The 19902-nt window shown below is 44.4% G+C and overlaps 2 protein-coding genes across 3 annotated transcripts; both read right to left on the bottom strand.

Moving 5' to 3' along the window:
* Positions 1–288: 288 nt before the first annotated feature.
* chkb (choline kinase beta) lies at positions 289–7241 on the bottom strand. Its single transcript, XM_037451330.2, has 11 exons — positions 6679–7241; positions 6110–6218; positions 5808–5921; positions 5413–5546; positions 5206–5310; positions 3442–3500; positions 2773–2860; positions 2527–2635; positions 1688–1788; positions 1501–1582; positions 289–1388 (listed from the first exon to the last, which is right to left on the bottom strand). The coding sequence occupies exons 1-11, from the start codon at positions 7176–7178 to the stop codon at positions 1317–1319; spliced, it is 1473 nt and encodes a 490-aa protein (XP_037307227.2). The 5' UTR covers positions 7179–7241; the 3' UTR covers positions 289–1316.
* Positions 7242–8217: 976 nt separating this feature from the next.
* LOC119195995 (titin-like) lies at positions 8218–16951 on the bottom strand. Of its 2 annotated transcripts, XM_062562805.1 has the most exons (9): positions 13953–16951; positions 11419–13232; positions 11143–11327; positions 10951–11048; positions 10566–10723; positions 10297–10489; positions 10015–10207; positions 9824–9905; positions 8218–8412 (listed from the first exon to the last, which is right to left on the bottom strand). In XM_062562805.1, exons 1-9 carry the CDS (start codon positions 16895–16897, stop codon positions 8321–8323), a joined length of 5760 nt encoding a protein of 1919 aa, XP_062418789.1. In that variant the 5' UTR covers positions 16898–16951; the 3' UTR covers positions 8218–8320. The 2 variants fall into 2 exon arrangements, with proteins under 2 accessions (XP_062418789.1, XP_062418788.1); XM_062562804.1 differs by having other exon boundaries at positions 11419–16951.
* Positions 16952–19902: the final 2951 nt, after the last annotated feature.

Below are 19902 nucleotides of genomic sequence, written 5' to 3'. Positions count from 1 at the left end.
AAGATTTAATAGCACACGCCAGCAGAAACAGATGATGAAGGAAAACAGTTCAGTGCACAGCAATATTGAACACCAATGTCAGAATTCCTTTGTTCAGGGACTGACCCAGTCGATTCAGAAGTGTCCGTTGATCTTTGAACAGTGTAGTTTTTTTTACTGACATGTCTATTTTAAGCCCTTCAAGGGAGGAGGGTCATACAGTCAGCTCTACCAACTCCGCTCTTAAGAATACCATGTGGCAGTCTCATTTGCACAGCGTGACTTTAAGTTCAACAAAATGCATGAATGCGTTTGGTAAAAATATAATTTTATAGTTTGATGCACATCAGGGTATAAGACAAACAGTACAGCACTGATACAGGTTACAAGCATACATGTGTATTAGCTTATTATATTTTTGCAGTGCAAAGAGGACTAAAACATTGCGCCATCACGTAATCAGACGTGTTACCAGAATGGAACAATGTCGCTTTAAAATTAAAACGTTAAAAGGTAGTTGACGTCAGACAGTTAAACTTCAAGTTTCCTTTCAGAAGTAAAATATTTCTAAAAATGTCAAAATAATAGACAAAATTTAAGAAAATGACAAAAACAACACATTAATTCACTTACATGATGCGGTTTTATCAAAATACACATTTTTATTAATTTATCTAATTTTAGCAATTCCTAGCAGACATGGTTACATACATTAGCATTAGACATTTTAGTTAACTTAATTCAAGAGGTCAGAAAGAAAAATAAAAGACAAACAAAAGTACCTGCTGAGCTAAATAGTCCAACAGTTAAATGTACAGTTAATGGATGAATAATCATAATTGTAAGCTGCCATATACTACGAGTATACTATTCTCTTAATTAAACAATATTGTTGACATTGATACTGCACCAAATGTATGAAATAGCCCTTGTGCAATAATTTGCCGAATGTGGTTACGCTTTTAAAAACCCGAATGCAGAATGAATCAGAAGAAAGATGTGAGGTAGAATAACCAAAAACAATAAAGCACACAGAAACCTACCACGTGGAATGTGATTGGTATGCTATCCCAAAATGAAAAAAAAACAGTAAAAGTTATAGTCTGAATTTTAAAGACATTACAATGGCGCACAATTAGATGTCATGGGCCTCGCAAACAATCAGCGACATTCGATGATAAAGAATTGTTCTCAAATAAATATCCCACAATGGGGAGCTTCAATGTCCAATAAAATGGACAAATCTAAATGTCTATCTTTCATTCAACATCGCTTGTGTTGAGCAAAGCTGCATAATAGTGGAGTTTCAATAATATAACATAAACATTACAATCTCATTAAGATGGAGGAAGTTCGGAGAAGAGCTTCTTTTGCTTGGCGTATGCATCAAAACGACACAGGGCATAGTCCTGCAAAACAATATGATTTACCATGAGCAAGGTTTACTGAAACAATCTGCTGTATTAAAACAATGTATAATGAGGGTGATAGCATGTAATAGAAAAGAAGGAACCTACGTACCATGTATCCAAACTCAATCTTGGATATCTTGGCTTGAATGATGGACCACAGGCCCCAGAGGAAATGGGATGCTAATGCGTACCTACAAATGATGGAAACAAAACAATATCAGGGTTCTGGTGATTTATTTTATAAACGTTAACCGCACACCGCTGCCGTAAATGATTGGAACATAATGATGTGTTACCTGTTAGCTTCGAGTATCAAATCTTCTTCCATCTGTGTCTGGTCCACAGTCATGTCATGGTGTCTTCTCTGCTCTGCCAAATAGCCTCTAATGAAATGAAGCTGAAAAAAAATTATTATTTTTTTAATAGATGTTACCATATGTTGATTTGTCTACAAATCCTCATTTATTAACACCCTTTCTGCTCCCCTACACAATAGTGAATACAGCAAGATAACGCAACAATTTTATCTTTTTCTGTTTGATTCTTTCAATTACTTTGGGTTCATTTGGATCCAGTTTCAATTTTTTGTGGTGTACAGAGAGAGAAATTACAGTTTAAATAATGGATATAGCTCCATCTTGAACTCAACATTGCATTACCAGGTTTTGCCACTAGAAGGCACCGGGTGATCAGAGCACTTGATACATCTGTTCCACGAGGATTACCTGGATCACGCTCCAGATGGGCAGTGACTGCTTTCAATGAAAGAATCCCTAACAACACCATAAGTTGAGAAATCAGCACTGTAGTATATAGAATCTGAGCATCACAGGGAAAAGTGAGTGGAAAATGCAAAGTCAACTTTACAATCAAACAGGGTTTACCGGAGTAACACTAGTTATCTCTCTAGTTATCCAAATCTGTGACAGACACTTTTAGAAATAAATTATATCAAGTTCTTCTTCCTTTCAGTTCTTAAGTAAAATATATGGTCATTAAGACAGATTCCGTAGTGGGACCGAGCAAAGAGGTGTATCTCTGTGATTCTGGACAGACACTTCTTTGGAGGCGTACAAAAGAAGGCCACCCACTCCTTTTCACCCCTGGTCTGTAAAGGTACAACGTTTTGACTCACCTGCTGCTCTCTGGTGGGATAGTTCTCTGTTACGGCTTTGTAGAAGGGCCACTGGTTATAGGTGTAGTCAAACATCCACTCACAGAAATGGTTTCCGAAGTCAAAACCCCTACACACAAAACAAAATGTAATAGTATTTATATTAATAGACAAGGACACAATTTACAACTGGAGTTCAAACTAAACTATCAATACGGCTGATATATATATTTGATATGCTAAAACCCTTTTAAGTTCACACTTTACCTGTAATTGTAACTGCTGTACTCAAAGTCAATCAGCATGAGTTTATCTAATGAGTTGTGGTCCTCATCTTCCAGCATTAGGATATTACCTGCAGCGGCACAACAAGCCGGTGGGAAAGCAATCATCATTATCATCCATACTCTCTCATCTGATCTACTGTGAGCTTTATAACAGGGGATAGTTTAGCTTAACACACACACACACACACACACACACACACACACACACACACACACACACACACACACCCAACATTGATATGTCTAAATGTACAGAGCCAGGTCAACTAAGAATGTTTTTTCCCCAGTTAAGTGAGGAAAAATTGGACTTCAAAGAAGAGCACACACTGTGATAGCACCATAACAATGAAAACGATTTTGGAATAAGATATATTGGTATATCTGCATATGTCACAATCCCACGTGGGTATGACCTTCTAGTGTCCACATGCTGCTGGTTTGCAAGTAGACAATCCGAATCCCTGACTGCCACCTCATCGACACATTTTCGATCACAGCAGGATGCCAGTGAATGGGAGCGGTTTCTATTAATAACCCCCCACCCCAGCCTTCTTTGACTTTTGTTCTATATTGCTCTCCCAAGCATTGACGGTGAGGCCAGAGGGCTGATCAATGATCAAACACAAGCAATAACCGGACACGATTTTACCTTCCTGCACATCGTTGTGGCAGAACACCACTGGCGAGGGAGTCGCTGCCAGCAACGCACTGTTGTGGCGACAGGAGCCAGATGAAGTAGGGGGTGACAGAAAACAGGATAGGACAAAAATAACGTCAGTGCTGTACACATAGTGTTTCAAAAGGTCTGTGACCTCTTGAACTGGGACATGGTTCCCTGTGTTCAGGTTTCTAACACTCGCTCATCATTATTACTGGTGTATGAGAAATAAGGCCAAAATATAAGTCTTTTGTATTTGTGTAGTTATTATAAAACCCAGACAATAATTACTAGAAAAAGGCAATGACAAACATGTTGTGTTATCTTAAGCTGGGGGAAAATATCCAAATTCATATGTAAGCAAAAAGAAATGGTGGAATGGAATGTGAATTAGCCGGGGGATTTCTGTGCAGTGGCGGTTACACGAAATCTCCAGCTGCATATCTACAAGATAATGAATGTTCTCAAAGATAAAACTGACAAACACAGGTTTGATTTTCTGTTGACTGCTGAGGTCAGACTGCCTGGAGGACTGAAGTCGTGGAGGCATTAGGACAAAGGTCAGCCATTAGACTGGCAATAAATCTCAAACAATAAGCCTTATAGCTTTATTCATGTAGTGTAAATATATTGCAAATAACTATACTTAATGTTTAGGTCTCAATGCTTTAGGCCGTAAACTGGGATATGGTTCGAGCACATGCTAGAAAGCAGAGTAATCAATTTGCTGTCTCACATTGGTTTTCAGGATGAGGTTCTCAGGGTTACTTTACTGCCTCATTGGCAGAAGAAAATGTCCACAAACAAATTGCCTGCAACATGACGGTGAATCAAACATTTGTTTTTGGTGGCCTTCCAACGTTTGCAGTTAAACAGTTAAGATGCCCCCATGTCTAAAGTCTAGAGGGACATTTTTGTGAGCACAACAAACATATCCAGTATGTTATATAGTATGTTCAGTGTGAAGAGCTACAACATTGGAAATTACGGCAGGTAGTATGAACACTTTTTTTAGGGCTGCAACAATGAATCAATGAAATCGATTAAAAAAATTGATTATTAAAAGTGTTGGCAACAAATTTCAGTATGGATTCGCTGTGTCGCGCGATTATGACGTCACTCAATGGGTCACAGAGATGCGCCCGGAGCGAAAAAATTAAATAAAAGAGCCATGCCGACATAGAGGAAAGAGCAGCAGCCGCTGCAGTTGTTTTGAGTCACATGACGCAGGCAAAGACGTCTGTTCGAGTTAAGTCGTCCAAGGTGTGCGAGCATTTCGCATTGAATAAATTTTAAAAGTTAATGGCAAAATATGTAAAATCAACGTAATATGGCACGAGAGCACCACATTGTCCCGTTTTGACGTAAGGAATGTGAGGAGCCTCCAGCAGCTCTTATTCCAGATGATCAAGTTAACGTTTTTTTGTTTGAATTTAAGCTTTTTAATTGTAGTTTTTTAATCAATTATCAAAATAATAGTTAGTTGCAGCCCTACTTTTTTGACAATAGTAATTTGCATCATCATTCTGCTAGTGGCCTTTAATGTAGTTTTGAAAGTGACTGGCAAACACTTTATTTATAAGGAGGCCTGTGACTTTTGTAGGTACTGAACAGAGGGGTGAGGGGATACTCAAGGTTTTCCTCCTACACTGTTTTCTTAACTACCACTACCACAAATTTAGAGCTTTAAGTATACCATATGCATTAAGTCACTCCATGCAACATACAACTTTTAAGAACTGGGCCAAGACTCACCGGAGGCTCTCTAGCTCAGCAGGTAGGTTCAACTTCATCAGCTTCTTATACTTCTTAACGTGTGCTTCACGCACAAAATTGATGGACATCACTTGATCCAAGTATCTGACAGCGGCAAAAAAACAAAACAAACACAACAGTATATTTCATTATTAAAAGATAGGCAGTTCTGGAGAAAGACAGAAATTGATTTCAGGTTGTCCTTACTTGTTTAAGGTTCCAAAGAGCCACTTAGGCTCTTTGTTAAAGGGCATGCTCATTTCATGGAAACGTGCTAACTTGGTGGCAATCTCCACTGAGATGGCTGGGTTTGACAGTTGATCCGTGCGCATGCGAGAATTCTGTAAAAACAGAAATGCAGATGATACAAATGCTTTCTCTATATTATGAACAAGTGAAAGGGAGTATACTAGGGCCTTTAAATCTACCCACATGTGCTTGCGTTACACGGGCCACTCAAGAGTTTGTAATTAAAGCACAAAAAAAGTATTACATAGAACGTGCACATTTAACCCATAGGCTGTAACAAAGTTGTATGTTATGATCATGGTCACTATGTCTTCACCCACTAAACTAAAAGGTACGGAGGTGTGCATTCTTACCGGAAGGTACTGTTCTAAGCGTCCTTCTGGAAAGATGCCGTAAAGTTTCGGTCCTAGAGTTCGCTCGGCCAGGATTGCAAACATCACACTCTCCAACACCAGTGAGTCCACTCCCTACGTCACAGAAGATGATTACAATAAGTCTGATGCTCTTTTTGGTGTTGTTCATATTTCCATGTGAAGGAAAATGACAATACAACAACAGATTGACTACAATAACGGTAAGCAATGTTCTCTCCTATAATATTTAACATGTACAGCCCTCCGTATACTATTTGAGGATCATTCATGGACAGACCCACCTGTAAGATGGCTCCATAAACCCTTAGTAGCACCTGGTGAGGTTCCTCTCCAACAGGCTGCACATGGTCAGGCAAACTACACAAGTAGAGCAGGTTACTCAGTCCGCCACTGCAATAGGAGAACAACGGTTTTATCACACCATAGAATACAGTTGTAAATATTTGTCACAAAACACCAGTAAACACCTTAAAACTCTTGTATGTTGTGTTTATCTTTGCCGGTTATTGCAACGACATCAAACCACATAGAAGAGGAAATTATTTTGCTGTTTGGGTAAAATATCACAAGATTACAGGACTGGTGTCTGGCTCCTACTTATTACGCACTGCTCCAATACCACGAGTACACTACATGAACAGTAATATTGTCCATGTATTTACCCTCCATCCAGCCACACACACTCACACTATAGAACAACAAATAGATTATGCCTTATTCCTCCACATGCACAACCTTATCAATGTCTTATTAGATTCATACAGACGATAACCATGATTAGTGTATTAATATCTACCATTTTACGAGTTAAAGAAAGAATGGACATATAGCTGCAGTTGCCAGTGTTTACCTGACGATGCTGATTTGAAAATCCCCCTCTTTGATGGTCTTCCAAGACCCCGACAGGAAGTCTCGGCACCAGGCAAACGCCCTGGCCCTGGTGTCCCGGTCCACCACCTCGGTTCTCCCATCTTTGAAAGCCTCCGACTCCGAGTCGTCGTCGCAGCTTGCCGCGAACAGGGGACTCGGAGTCCTTAGCCGTCTCTCGTTGACGAGGAGCGTGTTTCCCACTCGGATCTTCTCCGCCGCCGGAGGAGCCAGAGCCTCCGTTGTGAGCGTCGGGACGTTATTGAAAAGCCCCGGCCCTTCGGTGTCGGCTTTGCCCCCGCAATGGCTGCTGGTGGTTACACTTCGAGTCGACTGCATCGCGAGTTGCCGGGCAAAGAGTAAAGGAAGACCGGTGTGAAGTGTCGGTCTCAACCGGCACAAGGGACTCGCTGACAACCGCAGTTCACTGCTTAGGCGAGATAGCCGGAAGAGCGTAAAATGGGTGGATGATATGAGCCTCATGGGGAAGAGAGAAGGGGAGGGGGGGGGGCAGATTTAAGGTAGACGACGAGTAGGATTCGCACCTATGGTTCGCACTCAATGAGAACAACCGTCGCTTTCATTGTCCAATCACAATTTGATTTCCGGGTTGGTATGTTAAGCTGATTGGCCATTTGAGACTTCATGACTCCATACGTCAGTTTACTGGTAAACTGAAGGCTTCTGGGAAAAGAAGTGTTTTCAGCGTATTAACCTTCTTGTGGTTTCAAATCTAATTGCATGAATCATTTTATTGTTGTAATGCTGCTTCATTAATTCCAACAACAAGCTACAGAAATTGTTCAGCTATTAAAATATTGATAAGCTTATACAGGTCCGATTATTTTAAAGCAAATTTGGAAAAATTATAGAACAGTATGACAAATGAATTTATTATCTTCCCCTTGCCCCCCTTAAAACCACAGTATGATCCCTTACACAGATTTCATCTCTTGACACCAATCATGGGAACCATTGTTGAACCACCCATTATGTCAATTATTGCCTTTAAATGTGTTATAATTTTACATAATAATTTATATATATGAATTAATAAATACAAACACACTGATTTTTTTTCTTCTTTGTGATGGATAAGTAAGCATATTCATTTTTTTATTTGATTATTGGCTTTAAGGTATAGCATGAGTGATAGTTAAATGGACAAAGGCAGTCAAGAACACTGGCATCATCCTTTGGGGACTTTGAAAACACAGTGAAGTGTACAAGTTCTATATTCCAATCAATCATAAACTGATTGGATTAAATAACATGTTTTCTTAGCTCAATGCAAGACAAAACTAGGTAGTGCTAGGTAGTCATTTGATTAGTGGTTTCCCTTTATTCTGAAATGTGACACCACATGGTGCAAAGGTTTTTGACAGCTGGATTGTCACTTTATGTTGGTTCCCCTGGCATTAACATCGGAAACACAAACCTGCTTCTGATCTACAATAATACGCTTTAAGGCCACCTCTGTGAGGTAAAAAAAAGAAATAATTTGAATCACCAAACCACAAAATTAAGAAACATAAAGATTTATTTGAAATTCAGTCACTTTATTAATAAGCATCTGAAACAGATATTTCATGAACAAGTTCTGTCTGCATGTTATTCCTAAATACTCATGCTTGGTTGGTGATGACTAGCTCCATACTGCTAACCAAGGTGGTCTCAGGTCTGGAGCCTCCCTTACTTGAAGCAGCAACATCTCTCTCTGTGTACAACACATGACAAAGGTCAGTTGCAGTCAGACTTGAATTTAAGACACAAGAGGATTTGTATCACATTTCATCAGTCTAGAGGAAAAATAGTTCCCGTACGTGCATGTTAAACAGCATTCTCATCTCATCAACCATCTCATTCATTCACATCGCTCATGACGTCCACCCTAATTGTCAAGATGCAAAAGCTCCTATTGCCTGAAATCGATCGCCACACAGCTAAAAGCTCAAATTTGAAAAAACGACTGCGCAAAAGCTATGGAAGTAAATCTGTGTCATCGGGTTTTGAAAGAAAAAGGTGATTGAATTTCGAACACTGAATATTTATGCATTGAAATTATGTGTCTGAATGTTTTTCAACGTGTGTTTTAAAATTAAACCGCAAATAATTCAATGTTAAAATATTAAACCGCAAATAATTAAACCGCAAATAATTAAACCGCAAAAAATTAAACTGCAAAAAATTAAACTGCAAAAAATTTAATCGCAAAAAATTCAACCGCAAATAATTCAACCGCAAATAATAGCAACCGCAGATGTTGTCTGCCTCCGTCGCTTGTGTCTTCACACATTTGCAAACGTATTGCTGAAAATGTTCAAAATGCATCCCATATCCATTGCAGCGATTACGATTGTATAAGTGAATATGTCGCTGCCACGTATGAAGAAATACATAAAAGAACATTTATTCAAAGTTCCCCACAACCTGGATTACATCCCAGTCGAGCAATACAACATCATGTGATTTGACAGCGCTACGCCGTCAGCCAACCAAGCTTTTAGGAAGGCCTGATGATTTATATATTTGTCATAAAATTGTATTTTGTCAGTGGCAAGAAAATGTTTTGTTTCAGGGTGAACATTATATGTCCTTTTAAGTATTTCTTTATACGTGGCCCCACTGATGGCCGATAAAGAAGAGTTAAAGCCCCGTTATTATTAGACATGGCTACAATCCGGTCACCATGTTGCCGACAAGCCGAAGTTGTATTGGGTGCTCGCTCCTTTTGCTTGACGAACGCTCCTGATCTTGAATCTACAATCGATTGCTCTTCCTTGAGGTCCCGGATGTTGTGGTTGAATTATTTGCGGTTACATTTTTTTATTTTTTTGCAGTATTTTAACGTTGAAAAACATTCAGATACATAATTTCAATGCATAAATATTCAGTGCTAAAAATTCATCTTTTGCTTTTAAAACCTGATGACACAGATTTACTTCTATAAAAGCTAACTTGTTACTTTGAGTGCGCAGTGATATGAAAGCTCGGGTCGATGTGAACAGCAACTGTACATTATTGCTCAATAATGCACCCCCCACCCCCGTCACTATCAACCAATCAGAACACTGTATTCCCTCTACACATGTTATAAATATCAGTATAGTATATGTCATACTACTTACTCTTTCTTATCTCTGGGCATCTGGGTTCACAGTTATTTCCAAGATTCTGTTGGCACACAGCTGTATCGCAGTGGATGAACACCTAGTAAATATAAAATGTATTGTTTGAAAATATTCAGATATGGTGATATTAATAAAAAAATATATAAAAACTGAATTAACCTAAAAACAATTTTCTCAGCTTTGATTACCTTTTCGTTGAGAGGCATTAAAGCCGATGGATCTGAAGGCCCCTTCCCTACCTTGCCGGGATTAGACGGTGCAGCAGCTACAAATCTGAACATCTTTAAAACAAAACGTCTGTGGTGGGATGGATGCAAGACATTTGGTGACGCATTTACATGGGCCAGGGTTGTCTGGTAACGGTCATCTTTGTATGGGCAGCTAGGGCAAGAAGAGAGAGTGTGGAATAGGGACTGAGATTAATATAAAAAGTATAATAATCAATATTTTCAACAGTTAGTTACTCTTACCCATTAATCATCAAGTCCCACTGAGGAAGGCTATGAGCGTGGGGGTTAGAAGTTGCCCAACATCTTCCGAGAGTCAAGACAAGGTTGGGATCCGTCCTCTCCAGCATTCGAACTTCAACGTACACAGGATCCCTGAGCACCTTAGTGATGGGGTAGTCGGCATCCACGTAAAAAGAGTTGTAGGCCACATCCTCTGCTCAAACAGAAATATTAGGTGTTGACAAACTCACTGAAAAAGACACTGCACAAAGTATATCCATCACACTAACCTTCCGAACAGCCCTTGCTAGCACACTGTCCGTTGCCCAGCCTCAGCTCCACGCGCAGAGGTCCAGGAGCTGCAACCGGTGATGGTGCTGGAAGAGGGCCAACCTCAACTGCCAAAGCCAAAATTGTGCTGCCGATGTATTTACACTGGACAATCAGCCTGACACAAGAGATAGGGTCTATGTTAGTCAGAAAACTTTTTGAGTTCATGTTGTAAAATATCACAATTAACTAACCCTAGAATATACTAGTGAATTCAAGGTCAGGTTACTTTATCCTCTGTAAACCACTGAGTTGTCTGAAAATGTAGCTTTGATGAGATGAGCAGTAGAAGTAGCAATCTTTCTATGTTGTCATCACTCAGTGTTGAAGGAAGAAAAAACATACTCATATTGGCTGTCTCTGGTAATCATTCCGTAGGGTCCCGCAGCAACTTCATATAAGGAGGACATCCTGTTCTCATAGATAATAACTCCAGGTTCCTCCTACAGTAACAGGAACTATGTTTGAATCTTCATAACTACCTAAAAATGAAGTTAAACAAAAATAAATTCAACTCTAATGAGTTAATACCCTTACCTTTAGGACGGTGCCGCAGCCAGTGACGGGGAACTGGTAGATGGCAAAAGCTGAAGTGGTGCCAACAGGACCACAATTTTGTCCATCTCCATTGAAACTGATTGAGTCTAAATCCACGTTAGGTAGGGTGGCGTCTCTGGCCACCACAATGATGATTTGGGCATCCTTGGTGCACTGAAGAGTCACTGAGATCAAAAGTTTGAAAGCATGCTCATGCTATAGTCTTACATAGTCTTACACCTATGTAATTCTGAAAGAAATACAAAAGATGCTTACCAGTTTTTCCATAATAGCACGTTTGTCCATCATAGCAACAGTTTATTGATTCACAAACTGAAGGAGAAATGCTGGGAGCTCCACACTGTATCCTGTACCTATCAGGCACGTCACAAGTGTGAAAGAAGTCTGTCTGGGGATTCTGAGGCTTCGGTTGTTGCCCAGGCTGCTGAAGCTGCTGAGGCTGCGGAGGCGTTTGAGGCTTCGGTAGAATCCATGGCTGCTGAGGTTGCGGAGGCTGCTGTGGCTGCTGAGGCTGCAGAGGTGTTTGAGGCTTCGGTTGAATCCATGGCTGCTCTGGCTGCTGAGGCGTTTGAGGCTTCGGTTGAATCCATGGCTGCTGAGGTTGCGGAGGCTGCTGTGGCTGCTGAGGCTGCGGAGGCGTTTGAGGCTTCAGTTGAATCCATGGCTGCTCTGGCTGCTGAGGCGTTTGAGGCTTCGGTTGAATCCAAGGCTGCTGAGGTTGCGGAGGCTGCTGTGGCTGCTGAGGCTGCGGAGGCGTTTGAGGCTTCGATTGAATCCATGGCTGCTCTGGCTGCTGAGCCGTTTGAGGCTTCGGTTGAATCCAAGGCTGCTGAGGTTGCGGAGGCTGCTGTGGCTGCTGAGGCTGCGGAGGCGTTTGAGGCTTCGATTGAATCCATGGCTGCTCTGGCTGCTGAGGCGTTTGAGGCTTCGGTTGAATCCAAGGCTGCTGAGGTTGCGGAGGCTGCTGTGGCTGCTGAGGCTGCGGAGGCGTTAGAGGCTTCGATTGAATCCATGGCTGCTCTGGCTGCTGAGCCGTTTGAGGCTTCGGTTGAATCCAAGGCTGCTGAGGTTGCGGAGGCTGCTGTGGCTGCTGAGGCTGCGGAGGCGTTTGAGGCTTCGATTGAATCCATGGCTGCTCTGGCTGCTGAGGCGTTTGAGGCTTCGGTTGAATCCAAGGCTGCTGAGGTTGCGGAGGCTGCTGTGGCTGCTGAGGCTGCGGAGGCGTTTGAGGCTTCGATTGAATCCATGGCTGCTGAGGCTGCTGAGGCGTTTGAGGCTTCGGTTGAATCCAAGGCTGCTGAGGTTGCGGAGGCTGCTGTGGCTGCTGAGGCTGCGGAGGCGTTTGAGGCTTTGATTGAATCCATGGCTGCTCTGGCTGCTGAGGCGTTTGAGGCTTCGGTTGAATCCAAGGCTGCTGAGGTTGCGGAGGCTGCTGTGGCTGCTGAGGCTGCGGAGGCGTTTGAGGCTTCGATTGAATCCATGGCTGCTGAGGCTGCTGAGGCGTTTGAGGCTTTGGTTGAATCCAAGGCTGCTGAGGTTGCGGAGGCTGCTGTGGCTGCTGAGGCTGCGGAGGCGTTTGAGGCTTCGATTGAATCCATGGCTGCTCTGGCTGCTGAGGCGTTTGAGGCTTCGGTTGAATCCAAGGCTGCTGAGGTTGCGGAGGCTGCTGTGGCTGCTGAGGCTGCGGAGGCGTTTGAGGCTTCGATTGAATCCATGGCTGCTGAGGCGTTTGAGGCTTCGGTTGAATCGATGGCTGCTGTGCCTGCTGAGGCTGCTGTGCCTGCTGAGGCTGCGGAGGCGTTTGAGGCTTCGGTTGAATCCATGGCTGCTGAGGCTGCTGAGGCGTTTGAGGCTTCGGTTGAATCCATGGCTGCTGATGTTGCGAGGGCTGCTGTTGCTGCTGTGGCTGCTGAGGCTGCGGAGGCGTTTGAGGCTTTGGTTGATTCCATGGCTGCTCTGGCTGCTGAGGCGTTTGAGGCTTCGGTTGAATCCATGGATGGTGAGGCTGAGGAGGCTGAGGAGGCGTCTGAGCCCCAGGTTGAATCCATGGCTGCTGAGGCTGCTGAGGCCTTTGAGGCTTCGGTTGAATCCATGGCTGCTGAGGTTGCGGAGGCTGCTGTGGCTGCTGAGGCTGCGGAGGTGTTTGAGGCTTTGGTTGAATCCATGGCTGCTGAGGCTGAGGAGGCGTTTGAGGCTTCGGTTGAATCCATGGCTTCTGAGGTTGCGGAGGCTGCTGTGGCTGCTGAGGCTGTGGGGGTGTTTGAGGCTTCGGTTGAATCCATGGCTGCTGAGGCTGAGGAGGCGTTTGAGGCTTCGGTTGAATCCATGGCTTCTGAGGTTGCGGAGGCTGCTGTGGCTGCTGAGGCTGTGGGGGTGTTTGAGGCTTCGGTTGAATCCATGGCTGCTCTGGCTGCTGAGGCGTTTGAGGCTTCGGTTGAATCCATGGCTGCTGAGGCTGAGGAGGCGTTTGAGGCTTCGGTTGAATCCATGGCTGCTCTGGCTTCTGAGGCGTCTGAGACTTTGGTTGATGCTGTGGCTGCTGAGGCTGCTGAGGCTGCTGAGGTGCCTGAGGGTTCGGTTGAATCCATGGCTGCTGAGGTTGCGGAGGCTGTATAGGCTGCTTAGGCTGCGGAGGTGTCTGAGCCCCAGGTTGAATCCATGGCTGCTCTGGTTGCTGAGGTGATTGAGGTTTCGGTTGAATCCATGGCTGCTGAGGTTGCGGAGGCTGTTTAGGCTGCTTAGGCTGTGGAGGTGTCTGAGCCCCAGGTTGAATCCATGGCTGCTGAGGCTGCGGAGGCGTTTGAGGCTTCGGTTGAATCCATGGCTGCTCTGGCTGCTGGGGCGTTTGAGGCTTCGGTTGAATCCATGGCTGCTGCGCTTGTGGTGGCTGTTTAGGCTGCTGAGGCGTCTGAGGCCCAGGTTGAATCAATGGCTGCTGAGGCTGCTGAGGCCTTTGAAGCTTCGGTTGAATCCATGGCTGCTGAGGTTGCGGAGGCTGTTTAGGCTGCTTAGGCTGCGGAGGTGTCTGAGGCCCAGGTTGAATCCATGGCTGTTGAGGCTGCGGAGGCGTTTGAGGCTTCGGTTGAATCCATGGCTGCTCTGGCTGCTGAGGCGTTTGCGGCTTCGGTTGAATCCAAGGCTGCTGAGGTTGCGGAGGTTGCTGTGGCTGCTGAGGCTGCTGAGGTGTTTGAGGTTTCGGTTGAATCCATGGCTGCTGAGGTTGCGGAGGCTGCTGTGGCTGCTGAGGCTGCTGAGGCTGCGGAGGCGTTTGAGGCTTTGTTTGAATCCATGACTGCTGAGGCTGCTGAGGCGTTTGCGGCCCAGGTTGAATCCATGGCTGCTCAGGCTGCTGAGGCGTTTGAGGCTTCGGTTGAATCCATGGCTGCTGAGGTTGCGGAGGCTGCTGTGGCTGCTGAGGCTGCGGAGGCGTTTGAGGCTTCGATTGAATCCATGGCTGCTGAGGCGTTTGAGGCTTCGGTTGAATCCATGGCTGCTGAGGCTGCTGTGGGGGCTGAGGCTGCTGAGGCGTTTGAGGCTTCAGTTGAATCCATGGCTCCTCTGGCTGCTGAGGCGTTTGAGGCCCAGGTTTAATCCATGGCTGCTGAGGCTGAGGAGACGTTTGAGGCTTCGATTGAATCCATGGCTGCTGAGGCTGCGGAGGCTGCCGTGGTTGCTGCGGCTGCTTAGGCGTTTGAGGCTTCGGTTGAATCCATGGCTGCTGAGGCTGCTGAGGCGTTTGAGGCTTCGGTTGAATCCATGGCTGCTGAGGCTCCTGAGGCTGCTGTGCCTGCTGAGGCGACTGAGGCGTTTGAGGCTTCGATTGAACCCATGGCTGCTGAGGCTGCTGAGGCGTTTGAGGCTTCGGTTGAATCCATGGCTGCTGAGGCTGCTGAGGCTGCGGAGGCGTTTGTGGCCCAGGTTGAACCCATGGCTGCTGAGGCTGCTGAGGCGTTTGAGGCTTCGGTTGAATCCATGGCTGCTCTGACTGCTGAGGTGTTTGAGGCTTCGATTGAATCCATGGCTGCTCTGACTGCTGAGGTGTTTGAGGCTTCGATTGAATCCATGGCTGCTGAGGCTGCGAAAGCTGTTTAGGCTGCGGAGGTGTCTGAGGCTTCGGTTGAATCCATGGCTGCTGAGGCTGAGGAGGCGTTTGAGGCTTCGGTTGAATCCATGGCTGCTCTGACTGCTGAGGCGTTTGAGGCTTCGGTTGCGAAGGCTGCTGTGGCTGCTGAGGCTTCGGTTGAATCCATGGCTGCTGAGGCTGCTTAGGCTGTGGAGGCGTTTGAGGTTTCGATTGAATCCATGGCTGCTGAGGCTGCTGAGGCTGCGTAGGCTGCTGAGGCTGCTGAGGCGTTTGAGGCTTCGGTTGAATCCATGGCTGCTGAGGCTGTTGAGGCGTTTGAGGCTTCGATTGAATCCATGGCTGCTGAGGCTGCGGAGGCTGCTGTGGTTGCTGAAGCTGCTGAGGTGTTTGAGGCTTCGGTTGAATCCATGGCTGCTGTGCCTGCTGAGGCTGCTGAGGCGTTTGAGGCTTCGATTGAACCCATGGCTGCTGATGCTGCTGAGGCGTTTGAGGCTTCGGTTGAATCCATGGCTGCTGAGGCTCCTGAGGCTGCGGAGGCTGCTGTGCCTGCTGAGGCTGCTGAGGCGTTTGAGGCTTCGATTGAACCCATGGCTGCTGAGGCTGCTGAGGCGTTTGAGGCTTTGATTGAATCCATGGCTGCTGAGGCTGCGGAGGCTGCTGTGGTTGCTGAGGCTGCTGAGGCGTTTGAGGCTTCGGTTGAATCCATGGCTGCTGAGGCTCCTGAGGCTGCGGAGGCTGCTGTGCCTGCTGAGGCGTTTGAGGCTTCAATTGAACCCATGGCTGCTGAGGCTGCTGAGGCGTTTGAGGCTTCGATTGAATCCATGGCTGCTGAGGCTGCGGAGGCTGCTGTGGTTGCTGAGGCTGCTGAGGCGTTTGAGGCTTCGATTGAATCCATGGCTGCTGAGGCTGCGGAGGCTGCTGTGGTTGCTGAGGCTGCTGAGGCGTTTGAGGCTTCGGTTGAATCCATGGCTGCTGAGGCTCCTGAGGCTGCGGAGGCTGCTGTGCCTGCTGAGGCTGCTGAGGCGTTTGAGGCTTCGATTGAACCCATGGCTGCTGAGGCTCCTGAGGCTGCGGAGGCTGCTGTGCCTGCTGAGGCTGCTGAGGCGTTTGAGGCTTCGATTGAATCCATGGCTGCTGAGGCGTTTGAGGCTTCGATTGAATCCATGGCTGCTGAGGCTGCGGAGGCTGCTGTGGTTGCTGAGGCTGCTGAGGCGTTTGAGGCTTCGGTTGAATCCATGGCTTCTGAGGCTGCTGAGGCTGCGGAGGCTCCTGAGGGGTCTGAGGTGTCTGAGACTTCGATTGATGCTGAGGCTGCTCAGGCTGTGGAGGCTGTTGAGGCTGCTGAGGCTGCTGAGGCTGCGGAGGCTGCTCAGGGGTCTGAGGCGTCTGAGACTTCGATTGATGCTGTGGCTGTTGAGACTGCGGAGGCTCCTGGGTGGTCTGTGGCGTCTGAGACTTCGGTTGATGCTGAGGCTGCTGAGGCGTCTGAGGCGTCTGAGGCTTCAGGTTTTGCCATAGCTGCAGAGGAATTATAAGCTTCAGTTGCTCCTGATTCTGCTGAGGCTTTTTTACAAGAGCGGGCTGAGGTTTTATGGGAGTTACAAGCATAGCAATTGCCAGAAGACAACCAAAGAGGATCTTCATTGCCATGGCTTCACATCAGCCTGATTCACAAAGAATAGGCGATGCTGTGAAAAACATTTTGTGAATTTTCTGACTTATATAAGGTATTGGTCATGTTGACTTGTTAATGACCCGCAACCTGTTTGGCGAACTCAACTGCCAATGAAATTCTCCAGTTACAGTTTAGTATGTGGTGATGCACTGAAGAAATTAGAGCTATTGCCAAAAAAAGAGACCAGAGAACAAATTTCAGGAATTTCAGGAACATTGCATACAGGGGATTATAACATTAGAGATTGTACACACCCTACCGTATGAACTTTAATATTCATAAAAAGGTATGTAATACTTCAGTATGTAATCTAGAGAGCTTGCAGATTGTTGTTGAACCTGAATGTAAGAAATTCTTGCTACTTTATGCAAATTTCAAACAAGAACTGTCACAGGGACTGTTTGACCGACAATGTGCAGGTCAGGTTCTATTTGTACAGCAGGACAAAACAAACCCCTCTTATTTTTACAAAGTCTACCGAATAGTCACCTAATAAATGGATAAAAGAAGCAACATAAAGAGAACTTGAATTAGTATTACTAATTACTTAATCAGTTACTTGGTTTTCTTTGGATTTATTTTATTTGACTCTCTGGATCAGCGAAGATGATTTCTGATGCAGGTTGGATTGGTGAACAGTAATAAAGGACTTACATACTTTGTTTGGAAATTTAAAATATGACTATGGTTATAGTGGAGAACTTCCTAAATGAGCCCAGAGATTGCCATGTTAGTGGGCATGATCTACTCCTTCCCGCATAATATAAAGCACACCTTTGAGTGGTTCATCATAAATATAACACAGTGAAAATGTAAGCTGTAAACAAATCAATGTGCGTCAAGACCCTACTAAGAGGAAGATGTTATTTTGTAATTGAGTTGTTCCTCATATAGACATTGTTCATGTTTTCATCAGGTTTACAATAACTGGCAAAAACGTTTACAATAAAGAAAATACACACGTGTTATGAAAGAATAGGATTTACTTGTCTGCCTTTTGATTGTTTGCTGTACATTTTCTTTTTTTCATTTGAGATTTTTATTATTAACCTGGTGTAATCCTCTCATAATCTGGTTGTGTATAATCCCCTCCACCTTCTCTGTTTCTCATTTCAAACATTGAAATTTAAAATAGCAGTTGGCCCTAACATAGTTCACTTACTTGTGTTGTGAGAAACAGTATACAGTTGAAACAACAAGTGACTACAAACTTAATCAACTTTGACTTAAAAGAATGTACACCACCCCCCCCAATCAAATATTTCATACTTTGCACTAGTCCAGCCCTGAAAAAAGAAAGAAGCAAATACTGACTCAGTCATGCCCCTACACATAAACCCCACCCCATTTGTTACCCACGAACCATTTGCCAATGACGGGTTGCACAGTGTTGTGGTGGTCACCTCACAGATAGAAGGTTGTGTGTCTTTCTGTGTGGATTTGCATGTTTTTCCCCATGTCTGCATGAGTTACATTTTACTGTGGCTTCTTCACACAGTCTCTAAAGTCATGTAGGATTGGTAAATTGGTAACTCTTGGTGTTTGCATGCGATAGTGAATGGCTGTCTATGTCAGCTGTGTGACTGACTCGCAACCAGTCCAGGGTGTCCCACTCCAACCCTCTGCAACACTCGATGGATAAAAAGTATAGAAGATGACGGACTGACTTGTAAGAGATATGATTACGACTTTATAGTTCATCGGCGTGTGCTTTCCCAGCCCAGAGCTGTTGAGCTAGTTTGATATTTCCTTACACCGGCAGAGATTTAATGTTTGTCAACCAATATCCCATCAGAACCCCCGACTCAAATGAAGTCACAAGTGCCCATTTGCCCCAGCTTTAAACACAGTTGATATAGAATGTGTAATATTTTTATCAAAAAATATGTTATATAATTAATGAAGCTTTCTTTAGTTGAATGTATACAGAGCTGAATTTAAATGATATCTGAGATGAAGTTTGATAAATGATTACATCACCTTTTCCAACATATTCATCTGGATGGTGTGGTGTGAAAAATTTGCAAAATCGTTGGATTTATAAAACTCTTTTGCTCTGCATCTTCAACTGGTGCAGATGAGAGATAAATCCCTAAACTTGTAAAAAAGCCACTTTAGAACCAGTCTGTGGTGTAAAAATCATTTAGCATTGAATCATTTTGCCAGAGACTTTAGCCATTTTCATTAGAAAAGAGAAGGTTCTCCTAATATTGTTTTAAGACCTTTCATTTGACAGTCCGGTCAGCGGCACCGTGACATATGGTCCCTTTTTAACAAACAGCGCTGGCACTGGTCCTGATACAACAGTTAAGCAATATTGTTAAACCATTTACCAGGCGGTAATTTTGGTGTTTGTGCCTTTTTTATATGAACACATAAAATACTACTTCCACTGTGCCCGTTGTTTTTACCCTTGTATAATTGTGAAAACACGCTTTGTTTGCTTGCATTGGGGCGGCTTACAGAAAACAAATGCTCTTCTACAGATTAAACCCTGTTGCCAGTCTGGTTGAAGCCATATCGATTTGCAGCATTTCACTAAATGTACTTTGGCAAAAATATGGGTCTGACATGCCATGCTAGGGCAAGGACACCTAACCCCGGGTCAGCCTGACCTTGTTGTGACCGACACTTTTTAAGTGCATGTCAACTAACTATGTGGCTCACTTGTTTAAAATAATGATTACACTTATGATGCAAATTTACATACATTATCTTCACAATGATTTTTGTTTCTGTGCATGTATTAGTATTTCAACACACTGTTTGTTCATTCTTTGCAAAGTGGAATTGTATGCATTAAACAAATAAATATTCCAAACCCATCTAATGAAGCATCAGAGTTGTATCACTTTCTGTCAACAGCTGCAAACGTCTCATTGGCTGATGTTTAAACTTATCAGGTCCGATGTGGAATGGTCAACAGAAGGGGCGGTACTGTAATCGAAGGAACTATCCTCACTCTACTATAAAAGTGGGT

This window comes from Pungitius pungitius, chromosome 6 (genome assembly GCF_949316345.1).
Source record: "Pungitius pungitius chromosome 6, fPunPun2.1, whole genome shotgun sequence".
Classification (NCBI taxonomy): Eukaryota; Metazoa; Chordata; class Actinopteri; order Perciformes; family Gasterosteidae; genus Pungitius; species Pungitius pungitius.
Note: the sequence above shows the minus strand (reverse complement) of the source record. Positions and strands in the feature narration are given on the sequence as shown.